General features: G+C 44.9%; 2 protein-coding genes across 2 annotated transcripts; one reads left to right on the forward strand and one right to left on the reverse strand.

Annotated features, from left to right (window-relative positions):
• Window positions 1–805: 805 nt before the first annotated feature.
• LOC134095491 (pre-mRNA-splicing factor RBM22-like) lies at window positions 806–9,351 on the forward strand. Its single transcript, XM_062549071.1, has 11 exons — window positions 806–973; window positions 2,536–2,589; window positions 2,718–2,747; window positions 2,865–2,997; window positions 3,624–3,724; window positions 4,734–4,906; window positions 5,735–5,935; window positions 6,441–6,605; window positions 6,861–6,949; window positions 8,238–8,369; window positions 8,485–9,351. Exons 1-11 carry the CDS (start codon window positions 920–922, stop codon window positions 8,622–8,624), a joined length of 1,272 nt encoding a protein of 423 aa, XP_062405055.1. The 5' UTR covers window positions 806–919; the 3' UTR covers window positions 8,625–9,351.
• Window positions 9,216–16,090, reverse strand: myoz3a (myozenin 3a). The gene is made up of 6 exons (XM_062549072.1): window positions 15,893–16,090; window positions 15,214–15,304; window positions 12,948–13,108; window positions 11,946–12,102; window positions 11,535–11,718; window positions 9,216–10,301 (listed from the first exon to the last, which is right to left on the reverse strand). Exons 2-6 carry the CDS (start codon window positions 15,296–15,298, stop codon window positions 10,118–10,120), a joined length of 771 nt encoding a protein of 256 aa, XP_062405056.1. The 5' UTR covers window positions 15,299–15,304; window positions 15,893–16,090; the 3' UTR covers window positions 9,216–10,117.
• Window positions 16,091–17,805: the final 1,715 nt, after the last annotated feature.

Genomic DNA, 17,805 nt, shown 5'->3' on the forward strand with positions numbered 1-17,805 from the left:
GTCACACATGCCCTCTGGTGGCATAAAAAAACAGACATCCATAAAACATTTAGTGATATGTAATCTATTTAAAAATCACATATTCAGTTTCATTTGACATTCAGTTCTGTTTTTTTTTTTTTTTTTTTTTAAATCTCAGTCCATGTGGATGATAGCAATATCACCAGGAATATGTTAGAACAAGAGCTACTTTGAAGGTTGATGGAGTCTCAGCCTGCCCATATGGGATAGGCAGATAGGCCTGTTGGCCTGAAGCCTGTATGGAATATTTCAGCAGTGAAGTGAAGTGGTGGTTTAGAGCAATTTATTGGGTTACTACCACAGTACCTTAACAGCTAGCTGCAGCAGAGCCAAGTCGGGGCTAATAGCAAATATTTAGCTTTAACCCAGCTGTTACTGCATGGTTGCCTTGGCTATGTCACATCTCAGCCCAAACTGACCCAAGCAGCAAACACCAAAGCATGCCTTGACCTGCCTTTGTCTGAATGACAGCTGTCAGAGAATTAATTTTATCCTAGTTAATGATAGATACAATGCAAAAATGTATGCAAAAAAATCATACATTATATAGAAATCCAATCACTGACGTGCTTAAAGGGCTAACAGGGAGGGAAAGTGAAAACCAACCCCTGGCTACAATAAACTTTTTGCCCATTACTGTTCTTAAATTAGATGTTAAATTGCTATTTTGTCGTTGTCAGTTTTAAGAAGAAACATTCTGGGAAACTGATTCAGCGAGAAGCCTGTTGAATGTAACTTAATGCTCACCCATATTACCGTGCCATTCTGTTTGCGTGTGAGTATCCATGGCCGAAGTAAGGTGGAAGGTTTTGCCACTACGATTTCCCGTAGTGCGCAAGTTGTGCGCAACCACTCTGCCAGTGAGCGGGAGCTCTGAGCGAGTCGAGAGCTGTGGAAGATGGCGACGTCCTTAGGAGCCAACACATACAACAGACAGAATTGGGAAGATGCGGTAACTTTTGCTGTTTTAATTTAATTGGTTTTTATTCTGTGTAACATGGGCATATATGTTGGTACCCAAACATCTCTTTAGATTAAAACATTACGAAATGCCAGCTAGCTCTACAATTGTTTCCGACTGTAGGCAGGCAAGCAAACAGGGGAGTTCCTGCTTAGTGACTGGTTAGCAGGCTAGCTTTACCGAAATGTTTTGGACATGGTTATAGAGAAACATTATTTTGATGTCTTTGTAGTCTGCACGATTGTTGAATAGTTATTGTTGTGGTTTTCTGGGCTGACTTTACAGTTAACATCAGTTCAACAGCACATCATGTTAAGCTAATTGGCTAGCTGTGCGAATTAGCTAGCCCAGGCTGATTAGTGATAGCCGTGTTGTGTGCCTGAACCAACAACGGTGATAACGTTAACTAAGCTAACTAGGTATGTCTAGCTCATTGGCCGGCTGTGGTCTGATAAATAGTGGTGTTTACATTCTCATATCACAGCCAACAAGTGTTTGAAATACAGTTGTAGCTTGCTCATGTAAACTGGAAATATATGTCATGTCATAGGTAACTGTCTGTGTTGTGGTTTGGTTGATAACGTGTCAGTCAAATTCAGGTAGGTCTGGAGGTCAGAGCAACATTAACGACGTGGTAACACTTTTAACCCTTCACTTAGTTTTTAGCGGTTAAATGGGACAATTTGGCAGCTCATATCTATCTCTGACTGGGTGTAACCGTGCCTTTATTTAGCTAGCAAGTTCTTGAGGTCTTGTGTACGCTTTGTTTATGAGTTCAGCTGTTCGTGTTTGTCTGCACTCGCATTGTTGCCAAGGCCATCTGTGATAGATTTGCACACACAATGTTGAACTCATCTACTCAATCAGAAATCCCAAGCTTCCTCCCTCAGTTTGCAGACTTTGCACCCTTCTGTCGGTTTGTGCAACGCATTTTCTGTAGTCCTATAACCTCGACAACAGACCCTTCTCAATTGAGAGTGGTTCTGGAAAAGGTTCATTGACTGCAGACTTTCAGCAGGGGCGTGTACTAGCAATGAAATTTAACTTACATCTTGTAACCAAAGCCTTTGAATGCAGCTGTTTACTCAATTCCAAAGAAACAGATTAGCGATTGTGTTTGCGTGCCCATGTTTTAGGGACATTGGAAATGGGCTTCAATGACCTCTTGGCCAGACGGACCTGCAGGGCAAATCGCAAATTTGCCAAATGGTCTAATGTTTTTTTCCCAGGCTAGTAGTCTTGCAGTCTACAGGGAGTTTCCGGTTGCAAAGGGTGAACGATTTGTGATACCTGCATAGTGAGACTGGAGCCCCAAACTCTGGAGTGCAGAGTGATGTAGACAGATTATATTTAGGCACACTGATGAGATGGATGTTACTGAAGAACCTACAAGGATAGCTGTTTAAGTGACAACTTGGATTGTTGCCACACCTGTCACTAGTGGGTATTGGTTGAGTGGCTGATTATTGGATGAAACATGCAATGGAGTGTTGTGTTTATTTATTGTGGAGATCATAGTCAACACTTTATGGATTGTTTTTGTTCCCACACAGGACTTCCCTATCCTCTGTCAGACATGTCTTGGTGAAAACCCATACATTCGAATGGCAAGTGCTTTATATTTACTTAAACAAATGTCTAGACTGAAGAGTATCAAGTTTATCCTAGTTGTGAATGCAGATTTGTCTTGTCTTCCATACATGTGTGATGGTTGATTTGTGTTGTCATCTTATAGACCAAAGAGAAGTATGGCAAAGAATGCAAGGTAAGAGTCTAAACCTGAACTGCTTACGTAATGGACACCGTCCCCATTTGCCACAATGCTGGTCTGTACAATGAGTGGGTTTGCCGTCATTGTTCTTATTTTGACGTTTCTCTTCAGATCTGTGCGCGTCCTTTCACGGTGTTCCGCTGGTGTCCTGGTACCCGTATGCGCTTCAAGAAGACAGAAGTTTGTCAGACATGCAGCAAGATGAAAAACGTCTGCCAGACGTGTCTGCTGGACTTGGAGTATGGTGAGAATTCATTGGGAATACATTTCTTTCCAGGTTCCCACGGCTCATGAAATATATTATGGGATATTATGGAATTTTGATAAAGTCTATTCCATACATAGAATTTGATAATTTCTGATGGAAAGTCAGGGAAATACAAGGGAATTTTGTTTGTGTACTAAATGCACTTGAAATCTGAGAGATTGTAGGATTATTCAATATACCATTCATTATAAAGTAGGTCATAGAAATTTAGATTTTTTGTCAGGGAAAAGTCACAGAATTTTCCCTTTGACTTGCAGTGAGAACCCTTTTCTTGTCCTAATGCCTTCACTCTTTCTCTGTTTTTGTGTTATGTGCTTGCATTAAAATGCTTGAATAGCCATCATCAGTTATATCACAACACCGCTCAGGAACAGTGACTGCAGCCCCCCAAAAACATTGTTCTACTTTTAAAATAAGTTCAGTTTTATGAGTTGCTAATGATGTCATACTCCGAGGCCTTTGACACAGTGAGGAACTTCAGCAGCTCCCACAGAATACCAAGCGTGTCATTAGAGAGCCGGCAGGTCTCATTATCTCTGGGATCGTTTGATGGACCCCATCAGGACCTGAAGTCATTTAAACATTCTTCTCTTGATTAACAGGCCTGCCAATTCAGGTTCGAGACACTGGCCTGGCCGTTAAGGACGACATGCCGAAGTCAGACGTGAACAAGGAGTATTACACGCAGAACATGGAGCGAGAGGTAATTCGAAACCCAAGTACTACTCACCAGCACATGGTCATTTGATGGAGATTGCCTATGAGGTTCTGTGGATGTACCAACACATTTAAGCAGAAGAGAGCTATTTTATCTGGTGAGGATTGTGGGATAATTGTTAGAAAACTGCTGTGTATTCTAGTGCAAGCTGCTGCACTGAAGGTGGTATAATTGAGGAGTACTCTGGTAAATGCAAATGTCTTGATAGTACTGCAGTCCATAGTATTATGGCTGACAGCTTTCTTACTTAATGTAATGGGTATATGGGAGACTCAAAGCAGGCAGTCACATGGTTGCTGATGGGCATTTGGAATAGGGGGAATAGCACAGTCTCACGGTCAGTGCTCAGACATCTCCATTGCAGCTCCACCTGTTCACTGGGGCTCTGGTTTTATGTGCACGGATTTTCAAGCCTCTCCTCTTGCACTTCTGCAATGTCTTTGATTATCAGCTCTTCAGAAGAGCAGTTTCATTGCTAAGGAGAATATCTCATGCACCAAGTATATCTGTTGTGCGTGGGTCAGCTCTTTTGACTGAACTCAACTCTGTTAGCAGTGTGGTGTTGACTTTTCAGTTCAATTTTTTGCACTGCCTGCTTGAAGTGGGATTGAACCTTTATTGCCATGACATTCTGTAGGAAACATAACATACTCATGCCCCCTCACACTCACTCCTTACTGTCCTTTATATTTTTATCAATGTAAATATATGATGCGATGTGGGAAAACCAATCACGGTGTAATTTTCATCAACGTATGATTCTGGTACCATCCTAGCAACATCACAGATTTTAGGAGGATGGTATCCAGGATTTTGCTAGGGGACAGTGTCCAGAATGTTGTTAGGATGATATCAGAATCATCAGGGAGGGTTGAAACGGCACAAAAATCAAGGATTTTTGAGTGCACTTTGTGATGGGTTTTTGTAGATAATATGGTATATTCATTGATGCAAGATAATGTAAGCATTCATGACTTCTTGGTGCCTCCCCCAGATCCAGGGCTCCGATGGCACCCGGCCGGTGGGGTTGCTGGGTAAGGCCCCGGGCCACAGCGACATGCTGCTGAAGCTGGCGCGCACCACGCCCTACTACAAGAGGAACCGGCCACACATCTGCTCCTTCTGGGTGAAGGGAGAGTGCAAGAGAGGAGAGGAGTGCCCCTACAGGTCAGAGAGGGGAACACTTGGCCCCGACACACAATCTGTGTGTTTTTTTTTACACCTAGAGTTGCTGACACTGAAGATCTGAAATGGTGGGGGCCCAATGAGCCATTTGAGATGAAAGTGAAACGCTTGTGTTGTGCTACATGTATTTTCAGTAATCTTAGCTGTGCGTTGTGTTGTGCTACATGTGTGTTCAGTAATCGTAGCTTTACCTTTTATTGAGGTTTGTCAGAAGCACATGTATATTTCGCCTGTTGAGTTGTAGTTGCCTTGAACAAGGGCTAGGTGGCAGACTTGAACAACATTTGACAGGACTCACAGAACTATACAGACTCAAGTACAATATCAGTATATTGCTTATTCACTGTTACACACAGTATTTACCTCTCAAACACTTTACATTTCTTAATTATGGTATGGTGCATTTACTCATAAATCCCCTTGTAGGCTGCTGCTGTGATTCATCTCTGTTTTTGTAAAAATAATTCCATATTTGTGCTGTGAATACCAAGTGTTGCACAGTGAAATGGTCACTGGTTCTCATGGGTTTCTGATGTGTCTCCTCTCATAGCACTACTTACAGCTAGTCCTGCTGATCCTACACTTACCCCTGAACTGACACTTGACTTTTTAAAAACAGCGCTCACTGATGTGCTTATTCTTATTGTGCTCTACCTTTTTTAAAAGAATGTCTTTGAATTGTTGTGAGAATTGCTTTAGCTGAAACTGTTGTAAGCAGACTGTTGTAAGCAGACTGTTGTAAGCAGACTGTTGTAAGCTGCTTTGGCTAAAAAGCAGAGCCAAATGTAATGCAGTGTAATGTGTCCTTAGGCACGAGAAGCCCACAGATCCAGATGACCCCCTGGCAGATCAGAACATCAAGGACCGCTACTACGGCCTCAACGACCCGGTGGCAGACAAGCTCCTGAAGCGGGCGTCTGCCATGCCAAGGCTAGACACGCCAGATGACAAGTCCATCACCACCCTCTACATTGGAGGCCTCGGAGACAACGTCACTGACTCCGAGCTCAGGTGGGGCCATGGGTTTCAATTGCATTTTCTCAATATTTGTGCCTGGAGCAAATGTGTTATGTATAGAGTGATTTATTGGAGGCATATTTGTTATTTTTGTATATTTCCTTTGAGGATTTACGCCTTCAATATTCGGAGGGAGATTGATATGCTTCCATTTTTAGTTTAAAAACAAATCAATTCAGAGTGTTGGGGGTCAGATATATAACTCTGCACAGAACACGGTGACGTGTGTAGAATGATTGATGTATTTATTGCCTCATGTTGTAGGGATGCTGTATTCTTGGCTTGCAAAATTGTGTTTGAAGAGAAAGAGCGAATGAGTAAAGAGTTTTTATGATCAGATTATCTAAGAAAATGTAACACCCTCATCTGTGTAAGGTGCTCTCTCTCTATCTCTATCTCTCTCTCTCTCTCTCAATCTTTCTCTCTCTCTCTCTCTGTGTATATCTATCTATCTATCAATGTTGTGAATCCCTCCTCCTGTTCCATTGGGCTCCTGTAGGAACCATTTCTACCAGTTTGGAGAGATCCGCACCATCACGGTGGTGCAGAGGCAGCAGTGTGCCTTCATCCAGTTTGCGGCGCGGCAGGCGGCAGAGCTCGCCGCCGAGAAGTCCTTCAACAAGCTCATCATTGGTGGACGCAGGCTCACCGTCAAATGGGGCAGGTCAGTGCTGAGCGGCGGAGCAGCCTGTTAGGAGTGCTCAGATGGGGTGCTCTCTGACGAGGAGTGGAGCCGCTACGCTTTTCTGATGTGCTTTAAATGTGCTACTTGCCGTTAGGAGTCAAAGTGCCAGGGCTGGTTTTAATGGGCCATAAATGCGGCGCTTTGTGGAAATGAAGCACTCTGCTTATGTGCTGTGTGCCAGTGGGAGCTCTGCCTCTTAACTTTGTGTGTGTGTGTATTCGTGTGCTTATTCAGGTCCCAGGGAGCCAGAGGGAGAGAGAAGGACCAAGATGGGGTCAGCGAGATGGGAAACCGGCTGGAGCCCGTACCAGGTCTCCCTGGAGGCAAGTGTGTGTGTTTGAGAAAGAGAGAGACAACGAAACAGAGTGTTAGTGTGTTTTTGTTTGAGAGAGAGGGAGACAATGTGTGGTGTGTGTGTGTGTTTGTTTGAGAAAGAGGTAGACAACGAAACTGAGTGTTAGTGTGTGTGCGTGTGTGTTTGAGAGAGGGAGACTGTGTGTGTGTGTTTGCTTGTTTGAGCGAGAGGGAGACAACAAAACTGAGTGTGTGTGTGCAAGTGTGAGTGTGTATGTTTGCACACCACTGCATCTATCTGTATGAGTGTTCATACATTTATGTTTGTACGTTTGTGAGGGCAAGGGTAGAAAAATCATAATAATCAAAGGCTGTTTGTTTGAATTGCATGTTTGTTTTTCTGTGATCTTAGGAAAGCACTTAGCAAAAAAAAGTGCCTTGCTGTGATTATGACTCTGTTGTACTGTAGCTATGCGTGCTCGTGCTCAGTTCCACTCTTGAGTCCTGAGAGGAAGGCACAGCAGCGGTGTAGGATCAGGACACAGAGGCAGTGCAGGATCACCACTCTGGCCTCCATATGCATAGGTGTTAATGGGATATTGTGCACTGACTCCATATGCATAGGTGTTAATGGGATATTGTGCACTGACTCCATATGCATAGGTGTTAAGGGGATATTGTGCACTGACTCCATATGCATAGGTGTTAATGGGATATTGTGCACTGACTCCATATGCATAGGTGTTAATGGGATATTGTGCATTGACTCCATATGCATAGGTGTTAATGGGATATCGTGCACTGACTCCATATGCATAGGTGTTAAGGGGATATTGTGCACTGACTCCATATGCATAGGTGTTAATGGGATATTGTGCACTGACTCCATATGCATAGGTGTTAATGGGATATTGTGCACTGACTCCATATGCATAGGTGTTAAGGGGATATTGTGCACTGACTCCATATGCATAGGTGTTAATGGGATATTGTGCACTGACTCCATATGCATAGGTGTTAATGGGATATTGTGCATTGACTCCATATGCATAGGTGTTAATGGGATATCGTGCACTGACTCCATATGCATAGGTGTTAAGGGGATATTGTGCACTGACTCCATATGCATAGGTGTTAATGGGATATTGTGCACTGACTCCATATGCATAGGTGTTAATGGGATATTGTGCACTGACTCCATATGCATTGGTGTTAAGGGGATATCGTGCACTGACTCCATATGCATAGGTGTTAATGGGATATTGTGCACTGACTCCATATGCATTGGTGTTAATGGGATATTGTGTGTGTCTTCAGCCCTCCCCCCACCCCCTGCCCAGGAGGAGGAAGTGCCTACCAACTACTTCAACCTGGACCCAACTACCTCATCGGCAGTCATGAATATGGCCATCCCCCCTCCCCCTGGCATCCCCAACCCCCCACCTCCAGGTGCGCGCTTCATCCAGCCTGCTCATAGCCTTTTTTTTTTTTTATCAGATTTGATCTGCATTTAGATGTGGACAGGACCGGTTTGACCTGTGTGTGTGTCTGTCTATGTGTGTAGGTTTCGGGCCTCCATTATTCCATCCCATGGGACCACCCCCGCCTCCACCCATGGGCCTCAGACCTCCAGGCCACATCCACTACCCCTCCCAAGATCCTCAGCGCATGGGCACCCATGCCACCCGTCACGCGGCAGACTAACCCCCCGCTCCCTCTACCTCAGCCAGCTCGCTAAGTGCCAGCTTCGCACCGACCTGATCAAAGGAGTGTTCTCTGCTTGGTGCCATTTGCTCGGCTTCGTAGCACGTTCTCTGACAGCGGAACGCCACCCACTTGGTGAGGGGAAAATGCCCATCAAAGACTGTGAGTGGGTTGAGGTGAATCCTGACACTCGTAGTCTTTACTTGCTGTATAGTCCGTGGATATGAGCAACACTGGCCAAATGGCTGCTGAATAGACTTCTGTAGTAATAACCGTTGCTTACCCGACAGTTATACTGCAAATAGCGGTTTAACAAGAGATATCGGTTTGCACAACAGTCACTGTCATCTTTGGACTGTTAGAGTATTTTATGTATATGATTTTTTTTTTTTTTTTTTTTTTTAATGTTTCTTAAGTTTAGTTTTTAATGGTGTGTGCAGCTGCTAAATTGCTGTATGGGATAATCTAGGAGTAATTTTGCTTCTCAAATCACATCATAAATTAATCCCCAAAAAGTAACAGTTGATCTTTGATTTGACCTTCAAATCATCTCAGAATTGTTTTGTTTTGTTCTGTAAGCAAACACAGTACCAACGTGTTTCAGCTGATTTACAACATGGATTTCCCCTCTGCTAGTCAGGACAAGCAATTCACAAATGTACACTCAGATCACACCAGATACGGTCCATTTTAAACAATAAAATATTCCTTTCTCTTTGCCAATCCAGCATATTTTTGGTGTCTCTATTTCAGGATACTGACATGTATTCTGACAGAATACCATATGTCTCAAAAATAAATAATGTAAATAAAAGTGCCATATATTTGTGTTGATGACCTGTAATGCATAACAACAGTCCTGGCGGCCCCTCTTGCTGCATCTTTGCTAGCAATAAATTATCTCTTGAAACACAAAGGAAGCTTTAGGCATCCACCTTACGCGGCGGTCCCAGATAGTGGTAGAGTCCGGAGCAGAACTGGGCAGATCCCGGGCCACAGCCAGGCCCGATTTGAGCCAAGTGGGAATTCCAAGTGCATGGTTTAGTGACAATCGTGGGTAAGTGAAATTGCCCAACCTTTTGAGAAGTTAGCTTATTTGCCTCGACCCCGGAGTTGGATAAAGATATGCATATCGCTCTCTTCTCTGTAGGTGCAATAACCCAGTGTGACAGCGTTAGCTTACCGAATGCATCCTCATATCTCACTTTGGGAAAGAAGGCAAATAAGCGACTCAAAAAGTTGACGCGTTAACTTACCCAGCTTTGCCACTAAAGCACTTGGAAATGCCCTCCAGGTCCGCCCCAGAGTCGCATGCTATCTGGTCGGCCTAAACTGATTGCGTAGGCCCAGTCTCATCCAACTCGCACACACCCAACACATCAATTGCCAGTAGTGAGAAAATGCAAGCGCAGGTACAAGCCAATCTCAGTCTCTCGCCCAGGGCAGACGCCCCCTGGGGGTTGGTTGGCGTATTGTGACTGCCGTCTGGCCCGTCACAGGTCTGAGGACTCCGGGTTGTAGTCCATGCCCCATCCTCGGGGCGCGCGGTTGAAGCTGGGCCGCGAGGCCATGCGCTCCAGCACGGAGCCTGGCAGGTTCTGGGAGTCCACCTGCTCGAAGTTGATCACAGGGATGACCCGCTTGCTCGCCATCGGGCCGCCAAATGGCATAGCCGCTCTGCAAGGGTTAAAAGACGGAGAAAATGGAAACAGAGAAAACACAAGGTCAGTCTGCATCCCAACACACGCCTGTAATTCTTGTTGCTATGAGCCCTCTCCTGGAGGCACAGGCCTCAATGTCAAAGCAAAGAGCCTTGAGGCAATACCCATGAATGTAGGTTCCTTGTAAGAAATAGCATTGAACATTATTTCATATGGGAAAATATAGCTTCAGAGGTACACATTTGTGATTTGTGTTGAGTCAATATGTCACAGCACAAGGTCCTTGGTTAGTCATGAGGCCCATCATGAAAGTACTTTGAATGAATTTTAAATTTGTATTCAGGCTTTTCCTCATACCCAAGTAGTCTACTTTGCTTAATATGCTATGCAGAGGAAAACGGAATGAGTCTCCAAGGCTTCGTTTTATGAATCTCAAAATGTTTTTGTCAGGGAGTGACGCAATTCGGCGCGTCAGGGAAACTGGATCTGCGTGCGCACTCAGACTTGAGGGGCTGAAAGGCATGCGGCGGGGGCTCCTATGGCTCGTCTTTCCGCAGTGGCCCCTCGCATAGCTGTGGATGACGCTCCTTGCCAGGGCCCAGATCTGCTTTCAAACCGGGGGAAGAGGGAATGGAAACAGGGCGCGGTGCCACAATGCTAATTTAAGAGATAATGGTGATTATAATTTGATAGTCGTATTCGGTCATCATCAGATCTATTTCAGGGGGATTGCCATGAGTGTGTCTTAATATGCCCAGAGCCTGTACTTGAACCATGGCCATGGCCAGACTGGCTTTTGTTACTGGAGAAAACAGCCCATGCAACTGTGGCCATTAGCACTTGTTTATTATTAGGCTCTTCTGAGGCTGATATTGAATGCTCTGACCTTAAATGTCCTTTGCCTTTATCTCCATACTAATGTATTATCAAAGCACTCAAAGGGATTCATTAGTTGGCAAGAAGGAGGCGCAGGCCATAGCCACTGCTATTTAATTTAGCCATCAAGCACCTTCCCTGAGGACCTGCAGAGCAGCAACTGGGCAAATCTAAAAGTGTGTCCAATACTTCAGCCTTGTTGGCTACACTATTTATCTGATACTAAAATGTTAGTAGCAGCTCATCCAATATTATGATATATTGTGTATATTGTGTATTCTATAGAGTTTGTTACTTTTTTAAATGGATGGCTCTAACTTTTGTCCATCATGTCTAATGTTTTAATGGCATGTCTGTGGGCGCTTGCTCTTACCTGTTGAAACACCTGTAGTTGGAGGCTGGGAGTTTCTGTGGGAGCTCTGGGAGTTGGGAGCTTAGGGAGGCCACCAGGTTGTCAGTGCTGCCCAGGGCTTCCCTCCATGGGGAGCAGTAGGACTTGGGGATCACGGTGGCGTTGAACTTCTCAGTGGGGATTTCCCTCAGAGGGCCAGCATATCCTGTAGGTAGCACAGTGAAGCTTGAGAAGGCCATCAACAAATACCATCTCATAATGTGCTCCCTTTAAATGTACTGTTGATCTTAATGATGGGGAACCTTTTCAGGTTAAGGGAACGTAGAACTTCACTGAACATGTGTCTATTTGTAAAACTATCTTACACCCTTTTATCTCTATGCTAAAACATGCTCTCCATCACAGGATTCCTTCGAGCACACTGTCTAGTACCTGGAGCGAGGACGTTTGGGCATCCTTTCTTGGCCACAGTCTTCTTGAGGGTATTGACCAGGCTGGTTTTGCCAGGTATGATGTAGGTGAAGTTCTCCTTCCCCATCTCTGGCTGGCTCTGTGTCTGGCTCTCTGCGGGGGTCATCTCAGTCTGGTCCTGCATAATCGGACAGCTAATGTTGGTGAGTCATTGCCTTGCAGAGTGTTGCCACCACTGAGGTGTTTGTCCAACCGACATCTTCACCTCAACACTATATTGGCAGTTTCTTCTTAACAAAACGGGTGTTTTCGTTAAAATATTAAGTATTTGTGTTCAGTTGCAACGTGAGAATCTTTAGCAGAAAGCTAAGCTCCTGCCACCTAGCCACGGCGCCACTGTTATATCCCTGAGTTTCATCTCATAAATACATAGTAGGAACACAGTGAGGGGGATGGCTGTGGGGACTGAGTCTCTGTGCCATTAGTCCCATAAACTCTGAGGCTGTCATTTCTCCCGTGTGTCCTCATTCGGTCCCCCTGCAGGCCTCCACTGGGCTCAGCCATGCGGAGCAGCAGCTCACAGCAGAAAGTGAGAGTGCAGGAGTCGGGATTTCATAGCTCGTCACGAGCCATAAAGCCAGTCGTCATAAATCCGGCTGACGTGCTAAGTAGGGGTTGCACAATATGCTCTGACAGGAGTTGACTGGATGTCTGTAAGTCATGGTCCACAAAGTGATCTGATGAAATTCTACTGCATGGGGTGTCGTTTGCATCGAGTTTAGTGTTGCATCAGTGGGTGAAAAAAAAATCAGCATGTCAGACGACAGCTTTTCTGTTCATTTTCTGAATTATTTCCAACAGTATGAATTCTAAATTCTCTTTATTAGTGCATAGGCTACACACACTTATTTTTCATTGGCTCTCATTGACATGATCAAACCTGTGACAAATCTGTGAAGGGAAATGGGATCTAATGTTTTATCTTACGTATGTGAAGGAAAATGGGATCTAACGTTATCTTACGTATGTGAAGGCGTTGCTGTTGACCGTGTTCTCCAGGGTGAATTTCTCAACTCGTTTTAGCCTCTCTTGAAACATTCGGGATCCTCTGTTTGAAGTCAAATTCAGTTCTTCCATCTGAACATCCCTTGGGGTGCTAATTTTCTTCCCTAGGTTCAGCCTCTCTGAAACACACACACACACAAACACACACACACACACACACACATATGTGAAAGTAATTTAAGGTCACTCACAGCATCAGACAGTTTTATTGAGAAGACATTGATATAGATAATGGAGACCACCCAATGTGGGCTGTCTCTCTCTTCACCCCTTCACCACTTATTAGTGGACCCTCCTGATATACTCGAACCCTTCTAAAGATCACAAGTTCATTGCACGTTAAGTGGTATCTCCCCTGGGACAGTCCACAGGTCTCCTTACATTTAAAACTGCATGCATGCTGTAATATTTGGATTAAGAGGTTCAGCGCACTGGCACCCTGTTGAAATGATGAGAGGATGCGGCTGAGTGCTCCTCATGGTTTGTTGTGGACATCATATCGCATTGACAACAGATGTGCTTATAAATAGGTTGTTAAGGGGAAACAACAAACATCTAAGGAGGAGCTGTCTCTTCAGAGTGGTTGTCCAGTCCCTATCTTGTCTCTTCAGAGTGGTTGTCCAGTCCCTGTCTGTCTCTTCAGAGTGGTTGTCCAGTCCCTATCTTGTCTCTTCAGAGTGGTTGTCCAGTCCCTGTCTGTCTCTAAGAGTGGTTGTCCAGTCCCTGTCTGTTTCTAAGAGTGAGTGTCCAGTCCTTGCCTGTCTTTAAGAGTGAGTGTCCAGTCCCTGTCTGTCTCTAAGAGTGAGTGTCCAGTCCCTGTCTGTCTCTAAGAGTGGTTGTCCAGTCCCTGTCTGTCTCTAAGAGTGAGTGTCCAGTCCCTGTCTGTCTCTAAGAGTGAGTGTCCAGTCCCTGTCTGTAAATTCCAGCGCCATGCCAGTGCACATGATGGGATCGGCCCTAAACTCAGCTGGATGAAATTCCCCCTCCCGTGGGAGAGCGCTCATATTCAGCTGAGTTCGGGTCGCCTCAGTATAACGTGCGCGTGCGCGCGCACACACACACACACACACACACACACTGGCCACCACACAGACGAGGTCATTGGAAAATAAACATATAAATAAACAAACACACTAACAAAAAGTCTTGGACGGCATCCGAAGGGAATGCTCAGGCGGCGGGCGGCGAGTCCGGTCTCTGCTTGGACAGGGAGACGACCCGAGCTTTTACAGCCTCGCATGGCAGTGAAGGAGAAATCCTTTGATGTGTCTCCCACAGCTCATGTCACAGGTAATTTTAGACACTCATGGTGGGTGCCAACAAAACAGCTTCAGACCACTACACCGCACTGGAAGAAAGGAGCATTCCTTGGGCTGATCTCTTCATCAGACGTGTGTGTGACTTAGCTAAGGCTATTGTGGGTTTAAGCGTATTATGTGTCTTTACTACAGTGGAACAGTTGGTATTTATATGATATTTTCATCACTGAAGTACTGGTAGTCACAAGTTCCAAACTTTAGAACTAAGTTACAGTAAATCCTTAGCCTGGCTAGCGCCTACCACTTCTCAAATGAGACGTGGTCTGGCAACCAGACGTTCATTTTCTCGTATTTGAAAAAATGCCCAGATTCGTTAATTGGGCGTCACGGATGTCTATCAAATGCGTCTGTGCACAGCTCATCATGGTCTTGCTTTCTCCCATGTTCTGTGATTGGTCGCCAACATCAGGCAAAAATTTGGGTGTTAGTTTCCAGACTGCCTTAGCAGCGTGAATTAAATCACCGCGCAAAGCAGGATGGGAACACCCAGGCTAGTAAATCCTCACGAATGAAGTATAATGGCATCCCATCAACAGCTTGCATGCATTAAAATAAGAAGCAGTTTGAAGACCACCGTTAAAAGCACACAAGCACACAACTTTAAACACTCTTAATAAAAAGTGATATCCAAGTCAAAGAAGACATCCTTTTTTTCATCACATTTGTTTCTGATAGAAACACACACACACACACACACAAAACAATTTGATTTTAAAGTTTGCATTATTATTATCATAATTATTATTTTAATTTGTATTACATAACCGGCAAATCATGAAATGCACTTTGTGATACGCCATGACTGTGTGTAAAAGTGTAACGCTTGCCAAATATAAAGGCATTTTTGACTGTAGCTGAGAGTTGGTCATGTAGGATCTAGTCACGTTTGTGTGGCTTGTCCTTACCTCCTCGGGCCTCACGGCACAAGGCCATGGCCTGCTGCTGCCGCTGCTTGGCCAAGTCATCATGCACTCCATGCATCATCATCATCTTTCTCTGTCAAAACGGGTCAACACACGTAATGTTAATTCACCATCACTACCTCAGATAGCTTGTCTAAGCTAAAAAGAGCTCGGCTAACCAGTGTAAACTAGTGTAAACTACATCCAGTCTTTTAGCTCGGCTCGGCTAATGGTTTACAGTCTATATTTAAATGGTCATTGCATGCACAATGGCTTTCCACTATGCATGTATTTGACACAGCTGCATTCCAACAAGTCCAAAATGTTTGTTCAGGTTCTTCGAGGGCCATCTGTGGTATGGAGGGACAAATATCCCTTCGGATGTTAATTACAGATAAAGTCTTCCTGAATCAGGCTCATTGTTTTGTATGTGCATGACCATACAGGAGTGGTCTGTCACGGTCCCTCATATTGTCATCTAATCCATCAGGTCATATTGTCATCTAAGACATATCAGGTCGAGCCCAAAGCCCTGGTCTGATGGATTACTGGGGAACAGATACCCCCAACCTCAACATCTACTCTGCACACAGTGTGTCAACATCCACCCGGGATTAAGTGACTGTCACATTCACACACTTCCCTCACACAGAAACTCAACTCTGCGCTGTATGGCACTCACCTGTGTGTGTGTGTGTGCTGTGGCTCTGGCTGAATCCTGCTGCTTTATCCTGGCTGTGTGTCTCCTGAGGTGTCCCAGAGCCCGTGTCTGAGCTGCTGCTGGACTTCAGCTTGTATAGACAGAGCCTCAGCTCGCCTCTCTTACATCACTAGGGTAATTTTAGCTAAGGGGTGAGGAGGATGACTATGGGGGGCTAGTGCTGTGTGTGTGTGTGTGTGTGTGCTGGGGTGTGAGGTAGGGTGTGTGTACCAGGGGGGTTAAGGGAGGGGAGCGGTTGGATTTACACCCCTGACCCTCCCCTTCATTCCTGATAATAAAAATCTGATCCTGTCACTCTGTGATCTGGCGTGTGTGAATCGCTGAGAACAGCTGTGTTCCCAAGCCAGGAAAGCAAGACTCTGGGCACACCTCATCTTGTGTGTGTGTGTGTGTGTGTGTGTGTCTTGATCATGGAGGAGTGTCTGATACAGTATGTGCCCAAGAAGTCATGACAAGGTCAAAAGTCAAAACTGGGGTCAAGGGTCAGCCATTCCTGTCAATAAGCTCCATCTGAGCCCCACAGCTATAAATTACCTTCAGCCGGAGAGCTATAAACTCCTGCATGCATGTAGTCTTTACAGCAGTCTTGGTGCGTGCCAAGAATCTCTTAGAGCCTGTTTTGTTTTCATAGAGGCAAAACAAGCTTCATTCTGAAATCTATTTCCATCCAGGATGTTTTTCAGACAGACAGGTGTCTGTCTGCTCGATGGCATCTTGAGGCAGAATCAGTGATCTAGTAACAGCAAAACACTATGGTTGTGGTACTCAAACCTTTCAAGCGCAGGACACCCCTATACACCATTATTTGTATCCACTGTAGTTACATTCTTCCTTTTTACTCTCAGCATCTTATATTTGCACCATCTTAATATACTGTATATATCTGTCATATTTTACAGTACTGCTTTAACATTTAGCATAGCAGAATATGAGCTTTTTCATCATTAGTATAATCAGTATTCCTATATTGCTAGTATAAGGACATGGACATTGCCAGGTTCTCCAAATCTTGTCATAAGGGACTCTATTAAACAAGAAAATGAAATCCACCTGATAGAGAGAGAGAGAGAGTTGAGGACTATATGTGAGAGCAGTGTGGATGAATCCAACTGACACAGCTTAATTATGCCTCTCACATGTTCTAATTATTGGGTAAGCCTTCCAAAAGTACCAAAGATCTGCTAGACAAAAGCACATCACTGCACACAACCCTAATTGGCAGCTGTGTGTGATGAGTCATTTCATTTCTCGCCTAGACTTGGATAAGATTAGACTCAACTGTATTGCCATTGTGTGGAGTACAGGAACAAAGACAACTGAAAGGTTCACTCCTGAGGCTGGCCGGTCTCAGCGCTGCGCTCAGCGTCTGCCCGGGTCTCACAGGAAGGAAGCTCTCACTTGGTGAGCATGTGTGTGTGAGAGCTGACCAGCGCTGGTCTGTTCCTGTCACCTGTGGGCTTGTTCAGCGCGGGGCCAGTCTCTCCGCCATCTGGCCTTGACAGGTGTCAGCAGGACAATAGCTGCCCTCTGATGCTCAAGGGCTTGTGTAAGTCGAGGGCCTTTTAAGAAAACAGTGTGGGGTCACTCTAGAGAAGTCGCCACTCTGTTTCACACGGGGAGAGGAAGGTAGAGGCTGAACAGGTCAGGCAAAATGTTTTTTTTCTTTTTATTCGCTCTTTACATGGCTGTCTCCTCACTACGGCCATCAAACTGTCTGGCTATGTACTGTGTGCTGTCTGTTCTGTCTAATGTGTGTTCAAATGTAGCCTATACTGCACTACATGCCGTGCCTGCACTTTATCTATATGTGTTTGAAATGTGTACTAATGTTGGCCTGTCAGCACTGTGTTTCTAGGTAGCATCATGCCATGGTC

The sequence above is a fragment of the Sardina pilchardus genome, chromosome 11 (genome assembly GCF_963854185.1).
Source record: "Sardina pilchardus chromosome 11, fSarPil1.1, whole genome shotgun sequence".
Taxonomy (NCBI): Eukaryota; Metazoa; Chordata; class Actinopteri; order Clupeiformes; family Clupeidae; genus Sardina; species Sardina pilchardus.

Excerpts from the sequence above, each read along its gene's own strand:
- LOC134095491 (XM_062549071.1), top strand. The coding sequence starts at position 920 with ATGGCGACGTCCTTAGGAGCCAACACATACAACAGACAGAATTGGGAA. Across the intron at positions 974-2,535 it reads GACAGAATTGGGAAGATGCG|GACTTCCCTATCCTCTGTCA; the intron begins GTAACTTTTGCT and ends GTTCCCACACAG. Across the intron at positions 8,370-8,484 it reads CCCCAACCCCCCACCTCCAG|GTTTCGGGCCTCCATTATTC; the intron begins GTGCGCGCTTCA and ends CTATGTGTGTAG.
- myoz3a (XM_062549072.1), bottom strand. The coding sequence starts at position 15,298 with ATGATGATGATGCATGGAGTGCATGATGACTTGGCCAAGCAGCGGCAG. Across the intron at positions 13,109-15,213 it reads GTGCCGTGAGGCCCGAGGAG|AGAGGCTGAACCTAGGGAAG; the intron begins GTAAGGACAAGC and ends TGTGTGTTTCAG. Across the intron at positions 10,302-11,534 it reads AACTACAGGTGTTTCAACAG|AGCGGCTATGCCATTTGGCG; the intron begins GTAAGAGCAAGC and ends TAACCCTTGCAG.